The sequence below is a fragment of the Cajanus cajan genome, chromosome 11 (genome assembly GCF_000230855.2).
Source record: "Cajanus cajan strain Asha chromosome 11, NIPB_CcT2T_4, whole genome shotgun sequence".
Classification (NCBI taxonomy): domain Eukaryota; kingdom Viridiplantae; phylum Streptophyta; class Magnoliopsida; order Fabales; family Fabaceae; genus Cajanus; species Cajanus cajan.
In genome coordinates, this window is record NC_138527.1 from 33,277,063 (window position 1) to 33,299,220 (window position 22,158).

The 22,158-nt window shown below is 34.6% G+C and overlaps 4 protein-coding genes across 4 annotated transcripts; 2 read left to right on the forward strand and 2 right to left on the reverse strand.

Annotated features, from left to right (window-relative positions):
• The first annotated feature begins 1,977 nt into the window (after window positions 1–1,977).
• LOC109789115 (Tetratricopeptide repeat (TPR)-like superfamily protein) lies at window positions 1,978–3,226 on the forward strand. The gene is made up of 3 exons (XM_020347997.2): window positions 1,978–2,504; window positions 2,591–2,763; window positions 2,830–3,226. Exons 1-3 carry the CDS (start codon window positions 2,046–2,048, stop codon window positions 2,939–2,941), a joined length of 744 nt encoding a protein of 247 aa, XP_020203586.2. The 5' UTR covers window positions 1,978–2,045; the 3' UTR covers window positions 2,942–3,226.
• A 1,850-nt stretch (window positions 3,227–5,076) lies between these two features.
• Window positions 5,077–8,325, reverse strand: LOC109789120 (serine/threonine-protein phosphatase 7 long form homolog). The gene is made up of 5 exons (XM_083066433.1): window positions 7,880–8,325; window positions 6,464–7,309; window positions 6,287–6,375; window positions 5,791–6,192; window positions 5,077–5,685 (listed from the first exon to the last, which is right to left on the reverse strand). Exons 2-5 carry the CDS (start codon window positions 7,287–7,289, stop codon window positions 5,245–5,247), a joined length of 1,758 nt encoding a protein of 585 aa, XP_082922559.1. The 5' UTR covers window positions 7,290–7,309; window positions 7,880–8,325; the 3' UTR covers window positions 5,077–5,244.
• A 1,498-nt stretch (window positions 8,326–9,823) lies between these two features.
• On the forward strand, window positions 9,824–15,663 carry LOC109789118 (RNA-binding (RRM/RBD/RNP motifs) family protein). Its single transcript, XM_020347999.3, has 6 exons — window positions 9,824–10,595; window positions 10,703–10,761; window positions 11,371–11,440; window positions 11,565–11,690; window positions 11,788–11,916; window positions 14,806–15,663. Exons 1-6 carry the CDS (start codon window positions 9,918–9,920, stop codon window positions 15,238–15,240), a joined length of 1,497 nt encoding a protein of 498 aa, XP_020203588.1. The 5' UTR covers window positions 9,824–9,917; the 3' UTR covers window positions 15,241–15,663.
• A 3,399-nt stretch (window positions 15,664–19,062) lies between these two features.
• On the reverse strand, window positions 19,063–22,158 carry LOC109791330 (SNARE associated Golgi protein family). Its single transcript, XM_083066434.1, has 4 exons — window positions 21,827–22,158; window positions 20,036–20,306; window positions 19,781–19,951; window positions 19,063–19,486 (listed from the first exon to the last, which is right to left on the reverse strand). Exons 1-4 carry the CDS (start codon window positions 22,024–22,026, stop codon window positions 19,361–19,363), a joined length of 768 nt encoding a protein of 255 aa, XP_082922560.1. The 5' UTR covers window positions 22,027–22,158; the 3' UTR covers window positions 19,063–19,360.

The window sequence follows — 22,158 nt, forward strand, 5'->3', positions numbered from 1 at the left end:
TTACTATTCCCACCAGCACATTTATTGCTCTAAACCGAACACTGACTTGATCGTCGGAGTGCCTTTGCAGGTACCCTCCCCACCCTTCGGAGTTAGTAATTCGGTCGGCACGGAAGACTCGGAAAGACTTGAAGGCAGCTAAGAAGCAAGGAGACAAGTGTTCTCGAACAGGAACAATTATTTTTTATCTAAATCAACTAAAATAAACATGAATCCAAACACGTTCGAAGAGTAAATAAAAATTGAATTAGGATTTTGTTTTTTGGGTAAAAAATTTAAATCAAGATAAACGACGTAAAAAAAACCATGGTCCAAGTGGCACTTGTTGGGCTTATAGAGTCTTTATCACGTGAGATGAGACGGGCCTGTGAGTACACGTGTCACCCAAATGGAGAAACATCCCGTGGGCTGGGGCTCACTTTCCAAAGTGAATTCATGCAGAAGCAATGAATCGTTAAATAATTTAGCAACTGTATCTTGATTAAAGAAAATCAAGAGCCTCTGCATAATTTAATTTAATATACATCTTCAAATTTATTTGTTAGTGGTATGATAAATTTTAATTGAGATTTAATAATATATTTACACTTGGAATATGTTAAATTTCATTCTGTCCAAAAACTAGAAAGAAAAATCTAATGTATTTATTTATATTATATTATATTATATTATAATTATGTTATCTTGGATAAAAATCAAAACAGGCACAAACAAAGAATATGAAAGGAGATGAACCTTATCCTAGTTGGTCTACTGTTAGAAAAGCAACTAGTTTCCTTTCTAAATTGACCTTTTCTACTCAATTTGTCTGTATTTCGGACAAAACCATTTTCTCTACAAAACCATTGGAGAACATAGGAAACCAACCACTTGTACCACCCTAACAACGACATGCGGAATCTCGCACTTTTCTATTTTTTTTATATAAAAATAAAAAACAATCACAATAAAAATTAAATCTACATCTCCATATTTGTAACTATTTCAATCTCTCCATATGGAATCACTAGATTCTCTCGCACTTTTCTGTTATTACAAGTTTCTACACATTTCTTTCCTTACAAAATTCTTTCATCAAGAGGTGGACTTTATAATTTTTTTGACGAATACTCTGTTGATTATACAGAAAAAACAAAACATATTAAAAAAGTCTACTTATTTTATCTATTGGCAATATATATTATGTATGCATTGCGATTTAATTACTATAATCGCTGTGTAGAAACATTAAGTTTGGTTAATTAGCCCAGCAATCAATATATAACCTATACGGTTAATTACATTTTTATTTCAAATCAAATATTATAGAAACATAAAGTTACTACCGCAACAGAATTGTTGGGAGAATTTCTTTGTTTTTTAACGAGCACTGTTGGTACATTTTACATCAATAAAAATCCGTTTATTTTGTTGACTAAAAAAGTGTAGTATAATTGGCAACACAAGACTTTACTATTTACAAGTGACAACATAACTTCGGAAAGCTCTGATTTTAACTAGGCAGAGGAAATCAGTACATACTTAATTCGGCGATTAAACATTTGTAAAGAAACAATTTCGATTACAAAGATTAAAAAGAAAAAACAAATCGTGCCACTCATCGACAATTCTACTCTTAATCACGTGATTCTTTATCTACGTGGCGTAATATCTTCACTAATCACGATTCAGGTACTTCCTGTGATTCTACTTTTCAATCGCTATTTTTAATCGATTATTGTTTGCATTCGTTAAAAAAAAAAAAAAAAAAGTGATTAAACAAAATTGAAGGTGCCTTTTCGTACGAATGCGTGTATTAATTAAAAAAAAATTATTAAATTGTAATGCTGGAGTGGGGGTGCACGTGCACAGTGGACGCGTGTCGTAATCTGGTTCAGAATTTGGTCAACCCTAGGATCTGATCCAACGGCGAAGATCAGAGTAAAAATTACGTTGGTTTATCCATCAGCACCACGCAATAAATGAGTTGGTTGAACACCTTTTTAGAAGTGAGGGGTGATCACTCTTTCCACACTCAACCTTCTCAGACTCAAAAAAAATAAACTATGCGAGCTTCTCTAATCCGAACCGGCTCCGTGCTGGTCCAGAGCCCGGTCCACACCGGTTCACCTCGAGCCCTTCTCACGCGCCAAGCCTCCTTCGCCGGCGACAACAACCACGCTCATTCGCCCAAGCTCTCAATGCATTCCTGCAAAGCCTCGTCGGACCGCGCCGCCGAGAGTTCCGCCGTTCGCCGGGATCTCAACCGAACCGGATCGCGATCGCGCTCCTTCCCGCCGATCGTACCTGAAGAGGAGGATCTCCTCTCCGACGCCGCTCCGCGCAAGGCGAGGCACGTCGTTCAAGGATTCGGAGGCGACGGCGGAGGCGATCGCGGCGGAGCGACTGTCACCGGCGGGAACGGCGGCGAGCGGATCAGAATCGGCGCGTACTACGAGGAAATGTTGAAGTCAAACCCGAGGGATGCGCTTCTGCTGAGAAACTACGGCAAGTTTCTTCACGAGGTGCGTGAAACAAATTAATTAATCATTCCACAGAAACAAATGAATGAATGTTTAGGAAACATTTGAATTTTGACGCATGCATGCAGGTGGAGAAAGACGCGGCGAGAGCAGAGGAATATTACGGAAGAGCGATTCTGGCGGACCCTGGCGACGGCGAATTGCTTTCGCTGTACGGAACGTTGATTTGGGAAACGCAGAGAGACGAAAAGAGAGCCAAATCTTACTTCGATCAAGCAATTCACGCCGCTCCTCATGATTGGTATATATATCTTACATTTTAGCCAAAAAGGGAATAATAATAATTAATAATTTGTTTTATATGCAGCACGGTGCTGGGATCGTACGCGCACTTCATGTGGGAAGCAGGGGAGGATGATGAAGAGAAAGTTAACGGAGGAGTGACGGCGACGGCGACGGAGATGATCGCGTGTAGTTAGGGGGTTCGAGAATGGCACCTTAGTGTTATATATATATATCTAACTATAACAACACGATAGATAGCAATAATAAATGGTCTTGTTTGTGTTGGTGTGTCTAACCCTCAGCTACATACAACAAAGGCCATACACTAGAAACAACTACCTCTACTACCATGTAATGTAACTTGTTTCTACTTCTACATCTAAATGTAATGTTTTGCGCTATTTCGTTCACATTTATCATACATAAGTGGACGGAGTTGTAAAGTTTTGTTAATGCAGTGCAGCTTTTCATTGTCTTCAGTACCATGTTCCAAGCTCAATTTTTCTCAACTCTCAACTTGATGTGTTGAAATAAGTGTTTTTCGGTTGGAAGCTGAAATTAAGATTTGCCTATTCACTTTCTGCAATTGTAGTGTGCCTCTTTCCCGCAATTTCGTCTCTGAATTGAATTCCTTGGTTTGGGAAAAGCTTTTATTTTTGTTCACCAAACAGAACACACTTGAGGGTAACTTGGTAAGCATGCATGGATTTTGAAACTGTTGTTAATGGCTCGATGCCTTTACCTTTTAACATATTAATTGCAAAATTGAAACTCCCTTTTTTTGAAGCGCAAATTCAAACCAAATTTGGATTAGGGAGTGGCTTTCAAGCTGATTAGCTAACATAGTGACAGTAACATGCCTATAAATTATGGATTTTTTTTTTCTCTACCACATTATTTATTACATAATTTTTTTTTATAAAATATGGACTATTTTCACCTGAAATCAGTCTAGGGATGATTTCTATGATAAAATTGGTGAATCTCTTCTGCTTGGCACGTTAGTCGTGTTGAAATAAGATAGTACTTATAAAAGAGATTTTGATGTTAAAGTTAATTTTAAAAAATGTGTGAATTTCGTATATATAATGTACGTGTATCTTGGTATAAATTAAGATTTTTTTTCCTTAAACGAGAATAGAGTTAAGCTGGGCCTATGAATGACTGGGACTTAATGGACTGTGGCTTGCATGTTGGCGGATGTCATGTAACTTAGTTTGGGTATCCGACATGGATAGTACATGTACCTTTAATTTATTTATTTTTCAATCAAATGTCAGGATGATTAAATTGGGCCTACCTTTTGTACAATTGAACAGTAAACATACTACCGTGGAGAGATCTTTTCGGAAAATATCTGCCAAACTGAGGCTCTCCATTCGTTGCAGCTACAGTAGATTAATTGTATGACCTTGGTGACCTTATGGAAAATAGGAAAATGTTTAATTGTACACCCAGATTGATGTCTTTGTCTGGATTAAAAAGAGATAAAAATAAAAATATAATTAGTTATATGTTGATAATAATTATAAAAAAATAGAATGTTAAAATTACATTTTTTATTAAATTTAACTAATAAAAAATATAACAAGTAGAGTGCTAAAAAAATTGTATTATAGCAGTTTAGCATTGATCTAAAATATTTTTGCCTTCATGTTTAGGTTTTTTGGCTTGAATAAATAATTTTTTTAATATTTTTAGAAATAAATTGTTTAAAATTTAATTTACTAAAATAAATTATTTTAGTCAAGTGAATATTTATAAGTAAAATGTCAATAGGAATGACGTCTTTACTTTACAAGGAAGATGTCAGTACAGTTAACGTTTTTTAGTTGAAGATTATTATACTAAAAATGTCAGTATTGTTGACATTTTCAGTTGAACAAATAAATTGTACTTAAAACGTCAATTGTACTGACAAAAAATGACAGATCACATTCAGTATTCCTGACACGTGAACAGTTAATTTGACTAATTATTTTTATCTTATTCATTCATTTTGTCGATGAGATTTGGGTCGTCCATTTTTTACAAACAGAAAATTATAAATGACAAAACATATTCAGAATTCCTAACACGTGAACAATTAATTTGACTAGTTACTTTGATCTTGTGCGTGTATTTCGTAGGTCGAATCTAGGCCTTTCATTTTTTACAGACAGAAATGACAAATCATACTCATGATTCTTAACATGTGAACAATTTATTTGACTAGTTGCTTTGATATTGTGCATTCATTTTTTACATACAAACATGACTAACCACATATATAAGAACTTCGAGCTAGAAATGGGGAGAAAAATAAAGAGAACACAACAAATTGTTGAAGTAATCAAATATCAAAATGAATAACATAAATTATAAATTATAGTTTGTTACATAATTTAAAGTATAAAAAACAAAAAGTATAAAACAAATACAAATGAATCATCTCCTAGGCCTCCATCGTGAATTTGTTGAATCATGAGGTGTTAAAATACATTCACAGCCATGATGTCTAACATCCAGATGAAGGTAGTAAATGTGTATCAAACGGAGATGAAACATTAGCAGCAGAACTAGGAGTTTCAACACTAGTATCATCTGCAGTATATACATACGGATTAAAACCCCCGGATGGTGTCACTGGATAAGCGTAATAAGTACCCGCAGGGGGGTCATGTGATGGCACAAATACCTCTATAGACTCGTGCTCTACACGCCTACGTCGACGTCCAAGGCCACGACCCTCTTGTCGGCCTGCCCCAATATTTTTCACAACAACTGGTTTAGACTCATCTTGTGATGGTGTTGGAGCACCTATAGAGGGATATTGAAGTCGGTGGAATTCACCGAATACCTCTAGGCAGTTAGCAAGATTATCAGTCAATTCTTTCATCGAAAAACTACTTCTAGGTTCTGTTTTAGCCTTATGATACATTTCCTCAATAATGTCCTCCTATACATAAAAAAAATGTTAATTTTACATGTTCAACGTGATATAAAACACAAATATAAACCAAAATAATTAATTACAAAACATTTATTGTCATATATGACTTACCACATAACCTTGTTTTGCAGTAATGTGCCCAATCCAACGTCTGGTGTGTCTTTTATACCACACCATGTACTCTGAGTTACTACTTAAATGTGTAGTAGTACAAGAGTCTTGTGTCCAAATACAGTCTAACCTTGTTTCCCACTCGTGTACAAAAATAGCATGTTGAACACGCCAATCAATATCATCTTTACCACGTAAAGTTAGATCATGCAAATTATCTGGTTGACGTGGAGGACGAGGAATGTGTTGTACCATGCCAAACTGACGCATCACACGGTCAGGATGGTGATACTCAATTATATGAAAGTCTATCAACGGCACTGACGCCCTCCAAATATTTGTGTTTTCTACACAATATGATGGTAGAGAATAAAAATATTGAAAGTATGGCTGCCAAACAAACTGCATAAAAAAAAACACAAAAAAAACTCATAAATGAATACTAATTTCAACATATTCACTTTAAAACTGTAAATAACAAAAGCTTTCAACATACATCTTTATCCTTCATCTTATCTAAAGCATCGCGAATCTGAACAATAGTTTTCTTTTGTTCTTCTCTTGGTGCATGCAAGGCACTATTCCACTTGAAAATATGAAAATAACAAATTAATTAAAAATGTTATTCTAATGTTAAATTAATATTTAATAAGACAATTTAATTTAAAATATTACCTTGCACCTAATGGAACGCCAACAATATTTAATGGTCTCATTAGGGGTGCAAAATATGGCATCCGATACCATGCCCACAACTGTAGTAGAACACATGCCCCACTAATTTCCTTATGGTCATAATTAGTGGCAACACACAATTCTCTATATAAATCAGCAAGCACGGCTGATCCCCAACTTAGTTGCCCACATCGATCTAAATCTGTTAGCATGACCAAATATCGCATTGGTACTAATGTTGAAGACTTGTCAGAAAAAAGCATACCTCCAAGCAATCGCAAAATATAAGCTCGGGCATATCGTTCCATTTGTTGCACACTGTGCACATGCATGGAAACATCCGAAAAGTATTGATCAACCCAACTCATCTTCAGCCTTCCACCTTTAATTGCATTTGTTGGTGGTATAATTCCCAATAAATCTTCAATAAGTGAAACCCATCTATATGTCGAACAACCAGTAATTGGGTCGCCATGTACCTTAAGACCAAGCAAAACTGAAACATCTTCTAATGTAATTGTACACTCCCCAAATGTCATGTGGAAAGTGTGAGTTTCGGGTCTCCACCGCTCAACTAATGCTGAAATTAAGTGGTGGTCAATAGGAAAGTATGACATCTCAGCCACTCCCAACATCCCCGCTCGTGCAAGAAAAGGTCTAACTTCGTTAGGAATTGACCCATCTCGATGGCCACTTTTGGTAGCTCTTCTAATACGAAGAACTCTATCAGGCTGACCATTCCATATGTGCTCAGAGACGTGAATTGATTGCATACTCAACAATGAATCATTAATGGGTCCCGGATTAACTCTTTGATGAGGCATTATGAAATTATAACTATTAACTATACAATATTCACAATTAGTAAATCAAAGTTAAAAAGATAAATAAATATTAAATTAGTATATATACACACAAATATCAAATATAAACTTCAAGTATATAAATTAATCAACTTTATTATACAAAATCAAGAAATACGTACATAAAATTTAAATAATAAATATTGAAACCCCTAAATAATAAATAAATAATTAAACTTTAAATAAAATAATCTTATACTACAGCACAAAAATCATATAATTAAAATCATAAAAAAAATTTTAAAACTTCAATCTAATTTAAAAAAAAAAATTATTGTAAATTAAATTATATGCCACATATGACATAACAAAATTAATTCTAAATCCAAACTACAATTAATCACTTTTTTTTATCTCTCAACATGGACATCAACATAAAAAAAAATTAAAATCATGCAAAATTAAAATTATTCACTCTTCTATTTCTTAAGACTTAAAAAATCTAAATTTCTAAAAATTTGAATAACAAATTTTTCACATAAATAAATCTAAAGGCTAAAATTATATATATAAAAATTCAAAATACTAATATTAAAAAATAAAAAACTTACCTTGTTCTTCTTCGCACAACTCTCCTTCTCTTCTCTCACACTCAAATGTCTTCTTCTAATTTATATTTTCTTCTTCGCTCGCGGCCGATCTTTCACTTACTCCTTCTCTTCAATTTCTTCTTCTGCTTCCCTCACTCGTTCACCCTCTTATTTAAAGAGGCAATCGGGACTCAGAAGCGTCACTCCAGCTGACGCTTTCTGTTCAACACTGTGGCATCCTTGGCATCTTCTGAAGCCTGCACCGACGAGACCGGACGTGAAGGAGGTTCAGAGGGATCAGAAGCACGTGAATAAGGAACACGCCAACCAAGGAGGCGCAAGCTAGAACTCAAGCATATCCACGATTTTTCTATATATTTTTCCAAAACGTCCGCGGCTCAGACGTTTTTCCGTTTAAAAAATACTTTTTTAATTTATTAAGGTTAAATGCCTCATGTTTATCGCTTCAGCACTTTTGTCGTTGCAGCTACAGTGGCTTAAGTAATTCTACAACTATTGACCTTTTAGAAAGAAAAATGCTTCATTTTCCGAAAATTTGTTGTGAAATTTAATCCGATTAAATAAAAATTAATTTAAATAATAAAATTTTAAATTAAATAATTATTTTATAATAAATTTATTTAAAAATATTATTCAAAATTTTTTTCGAAATATATAACAATGCTCTTTGGAAACAAAAGATACTAAAGTGGCCCTCTCCACTGTGCATCTATGACTATACAGTTTCGTCCTTGCTACACTCATTTGTGCGCTTCTCCTTGCCAGATTCTAACTCCCTCTTGTCATCTAGACATTCACACACCGTTTGGTTGTGTGACTAAATTTGGCAGAAACAAACATTGTTAAGTGTTGTGATTTTGTTCTTTTAGGAGCATTTGGTTACTGGGTAGTGGCTAAGAGTTGGAAGATCTCATCTTTTTCTTTAAAAACTTGTGGTTCTTATTGGAGATCAAGGAAGTGCAAAATTAAAACTATTTGTTTTAAGCCTCTGTTTGCCTTAACAAGTATCATCTTTTCAAAATGAAATGTATTTATTTTGAATTGTGATTTCTCAATTTTCCATAACTTGCACATTTCTTGTAATTTTATATATATGAGGCTATGAATTCGGTGGGTTCCTTTTTTATCTCTTTACAAAAGGTAGTTAATATTTGTTATTCGCTGAGTTTGATGTAGTGAATGAAAAGTGAAAAGTGTTAGCCAATTACTTAAATTTGAATAAGCAATGAGGACGTATCCTTTATTTTAGGAAGTAAATTTACTTGGTTGAATAATTTATATTTTAAATTAAATTTTAATGATTTAATTATTCAATTTAAAATTCTTAATGTATAGATTAAATCTGTAAATTTTTTTAAAAATTTAAAAATTATTCGATACTTTTGTTTCATTAATTTAAATTAATATATAAAATAATTTTATAATTATCTTTTAATTTGAATTTTATTTATTTCTTATAAATTAAAATTAGATAAATAGTAATTAGTAATTATTTGTTATTTTAAACTTATTGTGATATGTAATGTTATTTTTTTAAAAAAATATTACTTTTTAAATTTTATTTTATTTTCAATCAAAATTTAATTTTTAAATTTTAAAATAAAATAATATTTTATAAATTTTTAAATAATAACACATAAAATTTTAAAATTATATTGACCTATATATTTAAATATTATAATTTATTAAATTTTAGGTACTTATAACATAAATTTTTATTGCGTAGAAATTATTAGATAAGATTTTAATTAAGTTATTGATAATAAATGGACAGTATGGATAAGATATTCCAATCTTAAATATTTTTTTTGTAATTTTTTATTAATAAAAAATATAACCAAAATAAAATAATGATATATATATATTTATTTATTTATTGTGAAAATAAATATCTAAAATTTCCTACCTAGCAATTGCATTTACGGATTTACGGATTTACCTTCCTTGCCTCCCTTAAACTGATTTTAGGGTTTCTTATTAGAAGAGCTCTCTGAGTCTGTTTCTGGGAACAGCTCCTCCATCAATTTCCAATTCACCAATGGGCAAGAAGAAATCTAAGGACTCGCCCCAAACCGACACCGTTTCATCCCCTTCCAGCATTTTCACCAAGCTCTTCAGCACCGCGCCGGAACAAAGCACCGCCGCCTCTCTATTTTCCGACGACAACCCTTTTCGGAGAAAACCCGCTCCACTTTCCGACTCAACCAACCACACTGAGAGCCCCAACAACGTTGCCCCCGTGAACCCCGATGCCGATGAAGAGAAGAAGCGGAAGAGGCACAAGGAGAAAGCCCCAACCCCACCCCTCGATTCCGATCCCGTAATCGAAGTTTCGAAGAAATCGGAGAAGAAGAGAAAACGCCTTTCCGATGAAGGAAGGGAAAGAGACCCTAATTTGGCCGCAGAAGCTATTGGGAAGAGGAAAAGGAAAAGGGACGAAGTTGAGAAGGAGTGGGAGGAGAAGAAGTATGGGGCAGTGGAGAATGGCGCAAATGAAGGGATTGAGAATAAAACGGTTGGGAGCAAGAGGAAGACGTTGGATGATCCAGCTGATATGATGGTTTCAAAGGAGGGTTTTGATGATGAGGATAAGCTTTTGAGGACTATTTTTGTTGGGAATTTGCCTCTCAAGGTGAAAAAGAAGACTCTGTTGAAAGAGTTTAAGAAGTTTGGCGAGGTTGAGTCCGTGAGGATTCGTTCTGTCCCAATTCAGGATGTAGGTTTTTCTGTTCTTATGTGCGTGTGTTTTGTACTTTTGAGATTTCAATTTTTTCTGGCGGGATGTAACTCTATTTATGTTTGTTTGTTTTTGTGATGAACCAGACCAAGAAACCAAGAAAAGGAGCTATCCTTGCGAAGAAAATAAATGATGCTGCTGATAGGTAAAGATTCTGAATGGAATGATAACTGGGTATTGAGCTATGACTTCTCCGGATATTGTTAATTGTTTGTAGAGAATGTGGTTATTTTGTATGGGTTTGTTTGGATAAGCTTTTCGAGAAGCATTTCTGAAAGATAAACATAGGAAGAAAATTCAAAATAAGTTTTTATGTGAGTTAAACCTCGCTTATGCATAAGTCAAGGATGAGATTTTGGAAAAGTTAATTGCAAAGAGTTTCTACAAATTAGCTTATAGAGAAACTTATTTTATTTTTCTTTCTTATTTTGCTTTCCTAGAATTGCTTCTGGAAAAATTGGCCAAACAAACCATATATGTTATTCATTTGATCTGGAATGATTCTATGGGAAATGGTTAACTCTGCTTATTTTGGACTTGGAGAAATCGTTATGTTTTGTTTAATTATTTTCAAGGAGAGCTACAAAATTTCCTTTCATGTATTTTATTTTGCAAGTGAATTTTTTTTTTCTTTTTTGTTTTCAGTGGTCTAAGCCTTGTATTCAGTCTGATATTCTGATAAGATTACTAGCATTTTTCTGTAAATGATACCGTTTTCCACATGTTTCTAATTGAAAATTATTGTGTTTTGCAGTGTTCATGCATACGTTGTTTTCAAAACTGAGCAATCGGCCCAGGCTTCTTTGTCGCACAACATGACACTGGTATGGCCCTGTTTCGCTAATTTGGGTTGGAGTGGATCAAATATGGTGTTAACCTTGTATATTTATTGTGAAGGTTTGCAGTTGACATTTATTTAAATGTTATCGTTTATTCATATGGCTGTAGGTTGAAGGAAATCACATTCGTGTTGATAGGGCATGCCCACCCCGCAAGAAACATAAAGGGGAGAGTGTTCCACTTTATGATAATGAGAGAACTGTTTTTGTTGGCAACCTACCATTTGATGTGAAGGTGTGTTTCCAGTAAATAGTTTTATATTTGTGGTGATGAGGTCACAGAATTGCATTATTGTTGTCTAATGGATCTAACATGTGATCCTTCTATGCAGGATGAAGAGGTGTATCAGTTGTTTTGTGGTATATCCAACACAGAATCAAATATAGAAGCTGTCAGAGTCATTCGAGATCCTCATCTTAGTGTTGGAAAGGGTATTGCCTATGTTCTGTTTAAAACAAAGGTATGCTGTTCAGGTACCCGAATAGTTACTTACGTTTTCGCAAAATTTCTTACACTAGGTTCTCTACATATTTAGCTCATATATGTTATAATGATGTTATCAAGTACTTTGATAGTTTGCTTTCGTTGGTGAAATTAATGGAGCTATTTGTGGTTGATAAGGCCATAATGGCTCATTTTTTTTGTTGGAGAAGCCATTGTATTTGTATGATTACTTTTAAAATTGCATGTTATTTATCTCTGAAAAGGAGATATTTTGTGCTATAACCTGGATCATAAAGATTAAAATTGACAGTTGATTGATCTTGTGTTGAGTTTTTGTTTACCTACTGTGGTACGGGTTGCCTGCTTCATATATTGTGGCAGGTCTATAGTGTAACTAGGTACACATCATTTTTAAAAGATACTTTCTTTCAATGTTAGTATTATTAGTTAGAGGCTGATATGTTCGTAGTTATTACTATTGCGGGGGAGCATTGCAATGCAGCCTTGGGTCACTATTCATTTGCTGTCGCAGAATGTTTTGAAATAGCTAGAATATCAGCTGCCAATCATGCCTGCTATCATGGAAATGTGGCATTTGCTTCTGCTGCAGTGCTTCCTCATTCTTCACAGGGCAATGTTCCCTATTTAGCATTTTGTTTTTGTGCATCATTGGAGCCACTTTTGGGGGTATTTTTTTCTTCCATTTCTCAATGTTTTACATCAGAAAACCCATGTGCTTCTGATTTGAGAGTTGAGACTAAACAAACCTTTCTTACACGGATCCAGCTTTCTGGCAGTGTTTCTGGCCAGCTCAAAGCACTCTGGGTGTTGTCTACTACCAAACATCTTATGCATTACCTCATAACCTTCTGTTGGTCTCTATTCCTTGTTTCATTCCGTTTTTGTTTTCTGAGTGGCTGGGTAGCCTCACGTGTCCTGTTTTCTGAAGCTGTTTCCCTACTTTTATAAGTGGTCTCTATTTTGATTCTTTTACATTTATATTCCTTGACTTTGGTTGTTATGTGTTCAGTTTAGAAAATAACTGCATTCCTTTAAAAGACCTTGTTTTTGGACTATTAATTAAAAATGCTTAATTTTAGGTCATTTTCTTATGTTTATATCATACATAAACAACACCAGTTAAATAATATATAATATATAAAATACATTATATCGTAATAGATGTCATCACACAATGTGTTAACCCAATATAGCAGTTTTGTATCTGCGATTGATAATTATAATATGTTGTTATGTACAAGACTGGAGCTGTAACAGTTAAGCTGCATTTTACACTGTTTTAAGTCCATATGATTTGAAATTCTGATTTTGGCCCTCTGTTTACCCGTGCCCTATTAATAAGTAGCAAATATTTAGAACTTATAGATATTTTTATTAACAGACCTAACAATGGGTGACACCCAATAAGACATTTTCTTTCAATGAAGAAACCTATATAACTTTGCAAAATTAGCGTGGATGGACTTGCACATGTTCTTTAAAATTTGATCGTGCAATTAAGAGTAAACAAAAAAATGTGAGAAAAACTGGTTACTTATGGAAAAATTAGCATAATTTCAATACACGTTCCATTTTATATAGCTTAAGTCGGTGATGGGTGATGACCCTCAATTGGCTTGCATAGCTCAAGTCCGATACCTCTGGTGAGGACTGCTGACCTTTCAAATGTTGTTTAGTGTGTGTACAAAAGGAGCATTTTAGTAGGGGTGTTCGAAAAAAATTATTTTGAACTGAATAATTTATTAGTGAACTGAACTAAATTGATCTTCAAAAACTAAACTACTTTTAAAGATTAACTGAACTTTTTTTTCATGTTCAGTTTATAAATCAAAACTGTTCCTTCATTGTTCAGTGCACTGTCACTACATTTTTACATTCTCTTTAAGAACAGTGTTGTATTCTCTGTTTCCAAAACCGACTACTTTTTTCAATATATCGTCCCTTTAATCTCAATTTGTATTTTTTTCATTTCAATTAAAATTCTTCTTCCCCTTCCCCATTCATTTATAATTCATCTCACTTATCAATAATTAGAATTTCAATAAATTACTAACCTTCAATATTATGAAATAGATATGGTTTACTTTTATTATAATTCTGCCAAATTATTATTTTCAAAAACAATAATATATTAGGAGTATTCAATTAAAATAAACATTAATAATTTTCTTTCAATAAAATTGCCTCGAGAAATTTCTTGCATTTGCCTAATAGAGGATTTCGAGAACACTGCACTTATAACCATACTTTTATTCTTTATGTATTACTTTTTTTCCCACTGCTTCATTTTTTAAAATAGAAATTTAATCAAAATTTGTAAAACTAATACTGTTATTTTATAATTATGAAGAAATTGTAAATAGAGAATTTACAGTTTGGTTTAATCAGCACAAATGAACCAGTTAAAAAATGTTCAGTTCAGTTCAGTTTTAAATATAAAACTAGTTCACTAAACTGTAAACTAATTCAGTTCAAAATTAAAAATAAATAGTTCAATTATTTTTATTTTTATTTTTTATTTTTTATTTTTAACTTTTGTTCAACTCGGTTTAGTTTTCTTTCTTAACTGAACTATGAGCAGCCTTACATTTTAGGGTAGGATATGTTGATTGCTAACTTGTGATAGCTTTTCTTTATGCAATGAATTATTCTTTGGTTTACACTGTTAATTCATCATGTTTTCCTGGCATAAAAGCACAGTGTCGTGTTGATATTCAAATTGGTGTTTGACTGGGAATAAATTGAGACTTGTTTGGTTGTTGTTATGAAAGGTAATGTTATCGCACGTGAAAAGAAAAAATGGCATAAAGAATGTTTAATCTTCTTTCTGTGTCTTATCCCCAAGAACTCTTGATTAATATTTATTGATGTCTTGTAAATGCAGGAAGCTGCTAAATTTGTTGTTAAGAAACGGAACTTGAAGCTTCGAGACCGAGAGTTGAGACTCTCTCGTGCCAAAGCAGATGCTACCCCATCGAAAAGGCCAAACCCATCATCATCACAAGCTCCTAGTACCCCTGCAAAGAGGTTGGCTGTGGCTTCAAGGTCTCCTTCAAGCAGTAATAACAGATCAAACAGAAAACCCAATACATCTTACCAGGGTCTACGAGCAACGAAATCTGATGTGCACAAGAAAGTCCCTGGAGGAGAAAAACCAAAGGAACGCAAGACAAAAAGACCTACAGTAGCTGCCAGAAAGGCCAAAACAAAATTGCTCAAGGAGAATGGTCCACCAAAACAAGCAGGGGTAAAACGCAAGCTTGATAGTCGTACTCCAGACAGTTCCCTACGTAGCAAAAAAACCAAAAAGAACAGGTAGCATCTTTAGCTTTAATCGTTGATCAGTGGATATGTGCACATGGAGAAAAAGAATTTCCCAACAGTGACATGGGTTTAAGGCAATGGAAGATGTCTTTCGACATTGTTCAGGAACATTTGGTGGTGAACGGTGAAGAAGGGAATTCAGATATCAGTGACAGGGAATACAGTTTACTCATTCAAAGATATTTAACATTATCCTCTCTCCATTTTGTTTTAAATTTATGTAATTTTAGTTTATACTATGCTTTTATTGGTAGGTTGTAACTTCCACAATTAGGCCTTGCTAAGGCTTGTAGCATTTCCTGCCTTGGAAGCATTTGTCAATTCTTTCGCTTAATTAAACTTTTTTTTTTCCTTTATATTGTGTTCTATACTTTAATATGACAGTGAATTCAGGTGGATTTAATTTTATCATTTTATACATTGTGGTTTGGTAGGCAATGAAAACAAAACTCACCTTCTAAACCTATAATTCAGTTACTTTTACTTTTATTCTTTATTTCCTTACCCATCCAAAGATAGAAGAAAAAATATAATTAAGGCACTGGCGCATTGCTTTCCTTTTTGTTTTTTATTTTTCTTTCTTTCTGGAAGAGGCGGACATAGGACATAGCTAAGAAGAAATATGAAAGGGATAGCGGTGTATAATGAAGGGTTAATTCATGCATTTGCAATTCATAAATTAGAGCCTAATCAATTTAGCTATGCAAAGCAAGGGACTTTTAGTTTTTAGTATCTTTCAACCCTTTTTTGCTACCTGCTTAGGGCCCATTTCTCACCGGTGATCCTTAATCAAGAAGCATATAAAACTGTAAAATGAGGCACTCCGCAAGATTTTTGACAGTGAAAATGCAAGCGTATAAAACTGTAATGATGTGATACCATCTCAACTAAATTAATAGTGCATTGAGATATTAAGCCCGTAAGAGAAGTATCTATTGGATGCAAATGATCCAACAGCTGCCTACTTGTATGAGTAGTGAAGGAACGGACTAGGGTCATTAAATTGGAGGATCTCCAACTAAGAAATATCAAGTTGTTTTCTTTGGAAACTGTACTGGTGGGTACCCCTTCGGTCACGAAATAGGCCGAGAGGGGTACCTAAACTGATAAAACGCCCCCTTTCGGTCAGACAATAGGCCGAAAGGGAGGCCCGAACCGAAGAGCCACACCTATTGGCACCCCCTCGGTCAGACAATAGGCCGAAAGGGGGGCCCGAACCGAGGAGCCATACCAATTGGCACCCCCTCGGTCAGACAATAGTCCGAAAGGGGGGGCCCGAACCGAGGAACCACAGCACCCCCTTCGGCACCATACCTAGCCGAACACCCTCTCGGCCTCAGGCTAGGCCGAACACTCTTTCAGTCCCTTAGGAAAGACACCCAAAGAGAAGTGGTTACTCAAGAACATCCTTTCGGCCCCAAGCTTGGCCGAACACTCCTTCGGCCCCAAGCTTGGCCGAACACTCCTTCGGCCCCTAGCTTGGCCGAACACTCCTTCGGTCCCAAGCTTGGCCGGACACCCCTTCGGCTTCATGCTTAGCCGAAAACATAGTGAAAAACCCATGGTGAATACGTGGCAAACCAAATACCTACTAAGATACTAATTACCAGGCCAGATTAAGACAGGATTAAGGTTAAGTCACGTATTACCCACATCCCAAGGATGAAGGCCCACCAGGCCCAAACATGTCACTATAAATATACAGGTGATGTGACATAAATGAGGTACGTTACTATTCCCACTAGCACATTTATTGCTCTAAACCGAACACTGACTTGATCGTCGAAGTGTCTTTGCAGGTACCCTCCCCACCATTCGGAGCTAGTATTCGGTCGGCACGGAAGGTTCGGAAGGACTCAAAGGCAGCTTAAGAAGGAGTAAGGAGACGAGTGTTCTTACGCAGGAACAGAAACTATACAAAATGCTCGGTATGTGTATTTGGATTACAGTTTACGAAATGAAATTTGGTTGAACTTAACTCTACAAATTTAAGCTTAGATAAAAGTAGGTTTAATGTAACTTAATTTATCTTTGAATACTTTTATTCTAAACGTACATTTATAAAAATGAAACTTGTTTGAGTGATATTAATTAAAAGCAATTTCAAATATATAATTATTAAAAAGCATATGAATTTTATACCGTAATATTAATATTATTTATTTTATTATTTTTAAATATACTTGAATTAATAACATGTTATTATTACATTTAATAAAATTGATTCTAATTTTATAAAAAAAATTAAAAAATGTGAAAATATATACATGAAAGTATAATTTTAATTAACTAAGCACAATATAAAAGACTGATGATGGATTGTTTCTTATTATTATTTTATACAATTAGAATAACAAATTCAATGCAATTATTGAAGCTAGCAATTAATTCTTTGTCTTCTACATGGGTGTCCAGTGTACTGATATTTTAACATTTATTATTATATTTTGATTGTACTAATACCCGAATGTATTAATGCCTCCTTTCATCCTGTCCAAGGTAAAAGCAAGGAATCGAAGCTCTGAATTGATCGGCCATTTTGAGATAAATGATGTTCAACTCAACAAAAAATAAAAATTGTAAAACATACCGATGTCATGTTCAATGAAGATTAAATCGTTGATTCGAGGATCCAAACACAACCAAAGTCACTCTTAGAAGCTTGGAATAATGGTGTTCTTGGGCTTCACGATTCACGAAACCCGTAAGGGCTGCTCAAATCCGTAGACTTTCCAAAAGGTAAGTGAAAGATATACATTGTGAGAATAAAATAATTCACAACTTCATAATTATGAAGACAGTGTTCTAGAATATTTTTCTTTTATAAGCGATGTATAGACGGGACTTTTGTTTTCCTTATTTTGTAAGTGATGCTTACATGCAATAAGTAATATATTGTCAAGGTGAGTAGAAGACAAAAAGCGTATCAAAGCTTCCAAGCTCAGAAGGAAGTTTCTACAAGGCGTTAAGGCTTTCATTAAAAGACATTTCCGTAAGATCCAACAAGTCTACCGAAGCAACAATTTGTTGTCTTTCACGAAAGTGCAACTTTGGAATCACTTTGTATACTACAAAATCACGTAATTAACGTGGTTTTAAATAAATGTTCGCATGCATGTTAGGAAAACCTTATCAAGTTTTACCATTAACTTGCTATTTTAATATACCATATCAAAATACAAATCCCTTCACCTCAAAATCAATTTCATTTAAAATTAATTTTGTAAATACTTGGCTGTTATATCCCTCATTAGAGAAATAGAACAGCTTCCAAAACCACTCTTTTGAACAAACCCTATACACAAATAGTTAATAAGAATTACATCCTATTTAATAATAGATAAAACTTAAAGTACAGTTTTTTAAATGTAATTAATACTGTTTTCTGAATAGTCAAAATTTTACTTTGATATTATACATTTACATTTAATATAAGTCTCACTAATATATATATTTACACATACTAACAAAACAAAATTCCAACCTTGATTGAAAAATAATATCAATCACATAAAAAATACTGTACCTAAATTTTGCTCTTTAGTAACTCTTTTGTTTTTGTGATTTTCAATAAATCATAATCAAGAGGAGTGTTGATAATATACTTCTCTCAACACACTCACATTTATCGGAGAGAGTGTAATAAAAGAAATATATTAAAAAGTGTGTGGCTGACACTCTTCTACTTCATTGTACCATCTGCCACCAGTGCACATGGTGCGCTGATTCCATGGACGTAATATTGTAAAACACTCTGAATAAGTGATGTGCATGTTTGCAACCAAATGATAGGAAATATGAGGATTGACTATGCATGTTAAAAACATGACAAAGCAACTACCATTCAATAAGTGAATGTTTTACACATCAACTCATGAAGAATGTACATAACTAATTCAGCCAAACGTCGTTTCTTGCCACTGGCATAGAACCGACCAATCATATCCTTGTCTTGAACTACTGCAGCTTCAAAATAAATCTATTACCAGAGAACCACAATGCAATCGTTTTTTTTTTCCCCCCTTTTTCTTTTTAAGATCTGTACAATACTGAACTGATATTAGCTGTCAGGAGAACAAGGGCTTCATTCACAAAGATTCTTGGCCTCTGAAATGCTATGACTCGTTCTTGCTCATTAGTGTAGGTGTAACTGAAACAACACCAATGAGGAACAAGGTAGCAATTGAGTTGAAATCATAGAGATCCCCAACGGATTGTAACTCTCCAAGAGCCAAACCAGCCTGCATAAGAAAACCAGAAACTCAAACACAACCACATTGACAGTTGAAATTCTAATTCTCATGATTTATTTTAAGATTTAATAATTAATAAGACAAAAACTCATCAAAATGTCAAAATATTTCGGCTAACATGACCCTTTTCAGAAGGGAAAGGCAGAGAATATTATCCAACATAGGTATAGTAGAATGTGAACGTTATTTCAGTTTCCAATTCAGATTAACTTATGATTTGCAGAGCCAAAAGCTGAAGTGCAAAAACAAATACTTAGAATAATTATTTTGATAGTAACATACCTTGACTGTGACATAAGCAGCAGGAATCAGTCCAATAACAGTTGCCATGAAGAAAATATGATAAGGCACATCCACGATTGGTGAAGCAAAATTAATAAATGTATTGGGCAGGGTCGGAGTCAGTCTCAGAAAAAGCATGTAGTTCAACAAACTCTTTCTTCTTTTAGCCACCTGATGATAAAAAATAGAAATTTAGTCCCATGTGTAGATTGGACCAGATAAGATCCAATGTGATGTGAAATTAAAATAACCAACCTGTGTTTGGAAGAATTTCAACTTTTCAGGCCAGAGAGAGGAGAGAATAGGTCGTCCAATCAGTTTAGACAGGAAGAAGCATGAAGAAGCTCCTGCTGTGGCAGTGAACACAACTAGAGCCACACCTTTAAAGACTCCAAATAGTGCTCCAGCCAGCAATGACATGAACACAGTCCCTGGAATCATGAAAGTCTGCATGAATATATAAACCACGCAGTATCCCACCAAGACTTGTGCAGTGTAGTCACTTGTATAGCTCTCAAGGTTATCTCTACAAAATAGATAAAAGATAGATAAAGCATTGCAAAATTTATACTGTCGACTTCCCACTCTACATTCATGTCCACTACATTCCAATTTCTACAGAAGCACAAACATTTAAAATAAAAAAGTGGTGAAATTAAATCCACACATTGAAATGAAATGCAAAGTCAACACACTATCTAAAAACATAGTAGAGTCCATCATTTAACCTGATCCCATAGTAGATCAAATAATTGAGAAAACAAATATTTGTTTTGTTAACCCTGGAAGAAATTTAGAAGGCTTTGTGTCAGATAGACGCTTCTTCTCCATTTAACCACTCCAAGTGATGGCATTTACTATTGAAGCATTGGTCCAACAATACTTGCACGAGTTGTGATCTATCTATGGAGATCGTAAGGTAAAGTGCTCCTCTCTTTATGCCTACATCCTTGATGCAAAACACACCCCTTGCGTACATTGAGCATGTTTGGATAAAATTCTAGAAGGACTTTTAAGAGTTTTTATATTGAAAAATATTTTTCATTTTTAATATAGAAGCTTTCAAAGACCCTTCTGGGTATCCTAAAAGGCTCATTATCCAGTAGGATGCAAGTCAAACAGAATAAGAGGGTTACACAGTTCACAGTGCTCCCTCATAGTGGGAGGGAAGATGTATGCAGGCTTACCCTTGCAAGTTGCAAGCAGAGACAGTCTTAAGGATTTGACCCGTGACATCCATTTCACAAGGCAACAACCATACCTTGCACCAAGGCTTGTCCTCACAAGTCAAACACAACGGAATTATAAAAAATACATCCTGCAAGTCACAGCCGCAAAGCTGAAGAGTTGGTTGGGGTTGCAACTATTTTTTTATTTATTAAAGATGGAAACAAGTTTGTCAAAAAAAAAACGAAAGAAAAAGATGAAAACAAGTTAGAACCTAGGACTAACTGTAAACTACACAAAGTTGTCATTAATGGAACCCTATACCAGAATAGCACGTGAACCCTCAACCAATATACACTCGCAAGTAAAAATGCCAGCTTGTTGACTCAAAGCACAATTCCCAATTAATTATTATAGCACATTACCACCTATGAATAAAAACAAACCTAATATTCTCATACTCACTCCAAGCTGCTGGATCCACCGAAACCCAAATACCCTTTTCAGATCTGGTTTTTTCCGAAGAAAAAACAAAATTAAAATTGGCACTTATATTTACAAAGAAACCTTATGCACCACATTCCCAAATGATGATTTCACGAAATCATCATCATCGCTGACTGAAATCACAGTTCCGGGTCAGATCTTTTCAATGAACGAACCCAAAACGACAATCAGAACATCCATTAAACGTCAATCACACTTGAAACTTATTAATCGTCGCGAAATTGACACACCATTAGACAACAGAGAAGAGTAGGGAATAAAAAGTGATGGGTATGACCCAAAAGCGATAACGATGTAAAGGTTGTATTTTTATTTATTTTTTCACATTCACTGGTAAAATAACAAAAAGGGTACCGTTGATTTGAACATTACCGTAGGAGCTGAAGGTCCTGGAGGGTGCGGGGAAGCTTAAGGAAACTGTAATCAGAATCGGGCATGGTGAGGTAGACGCAGAGAATGCCTATAACGAAAACCATAGCCACCATTGAAGCCACCGTTGCTTCCCAAAAGGTCAACGGAAACTTGGACGGCGCCGGTTGGTCCACCACCGTGGTGACACCCTCCTTCTCCATCTATGTTTTTTTTTTTTTTTTTTTCTGGGACGAGCCTCTTTCCTCCTCTTCTCTGCCTTATCTTCGGGAGAGAAAGAGAAAAAGAGAGAAAGAGAGAGACAAAGACAAGAGTTTTACAGAGACAAAGAATAT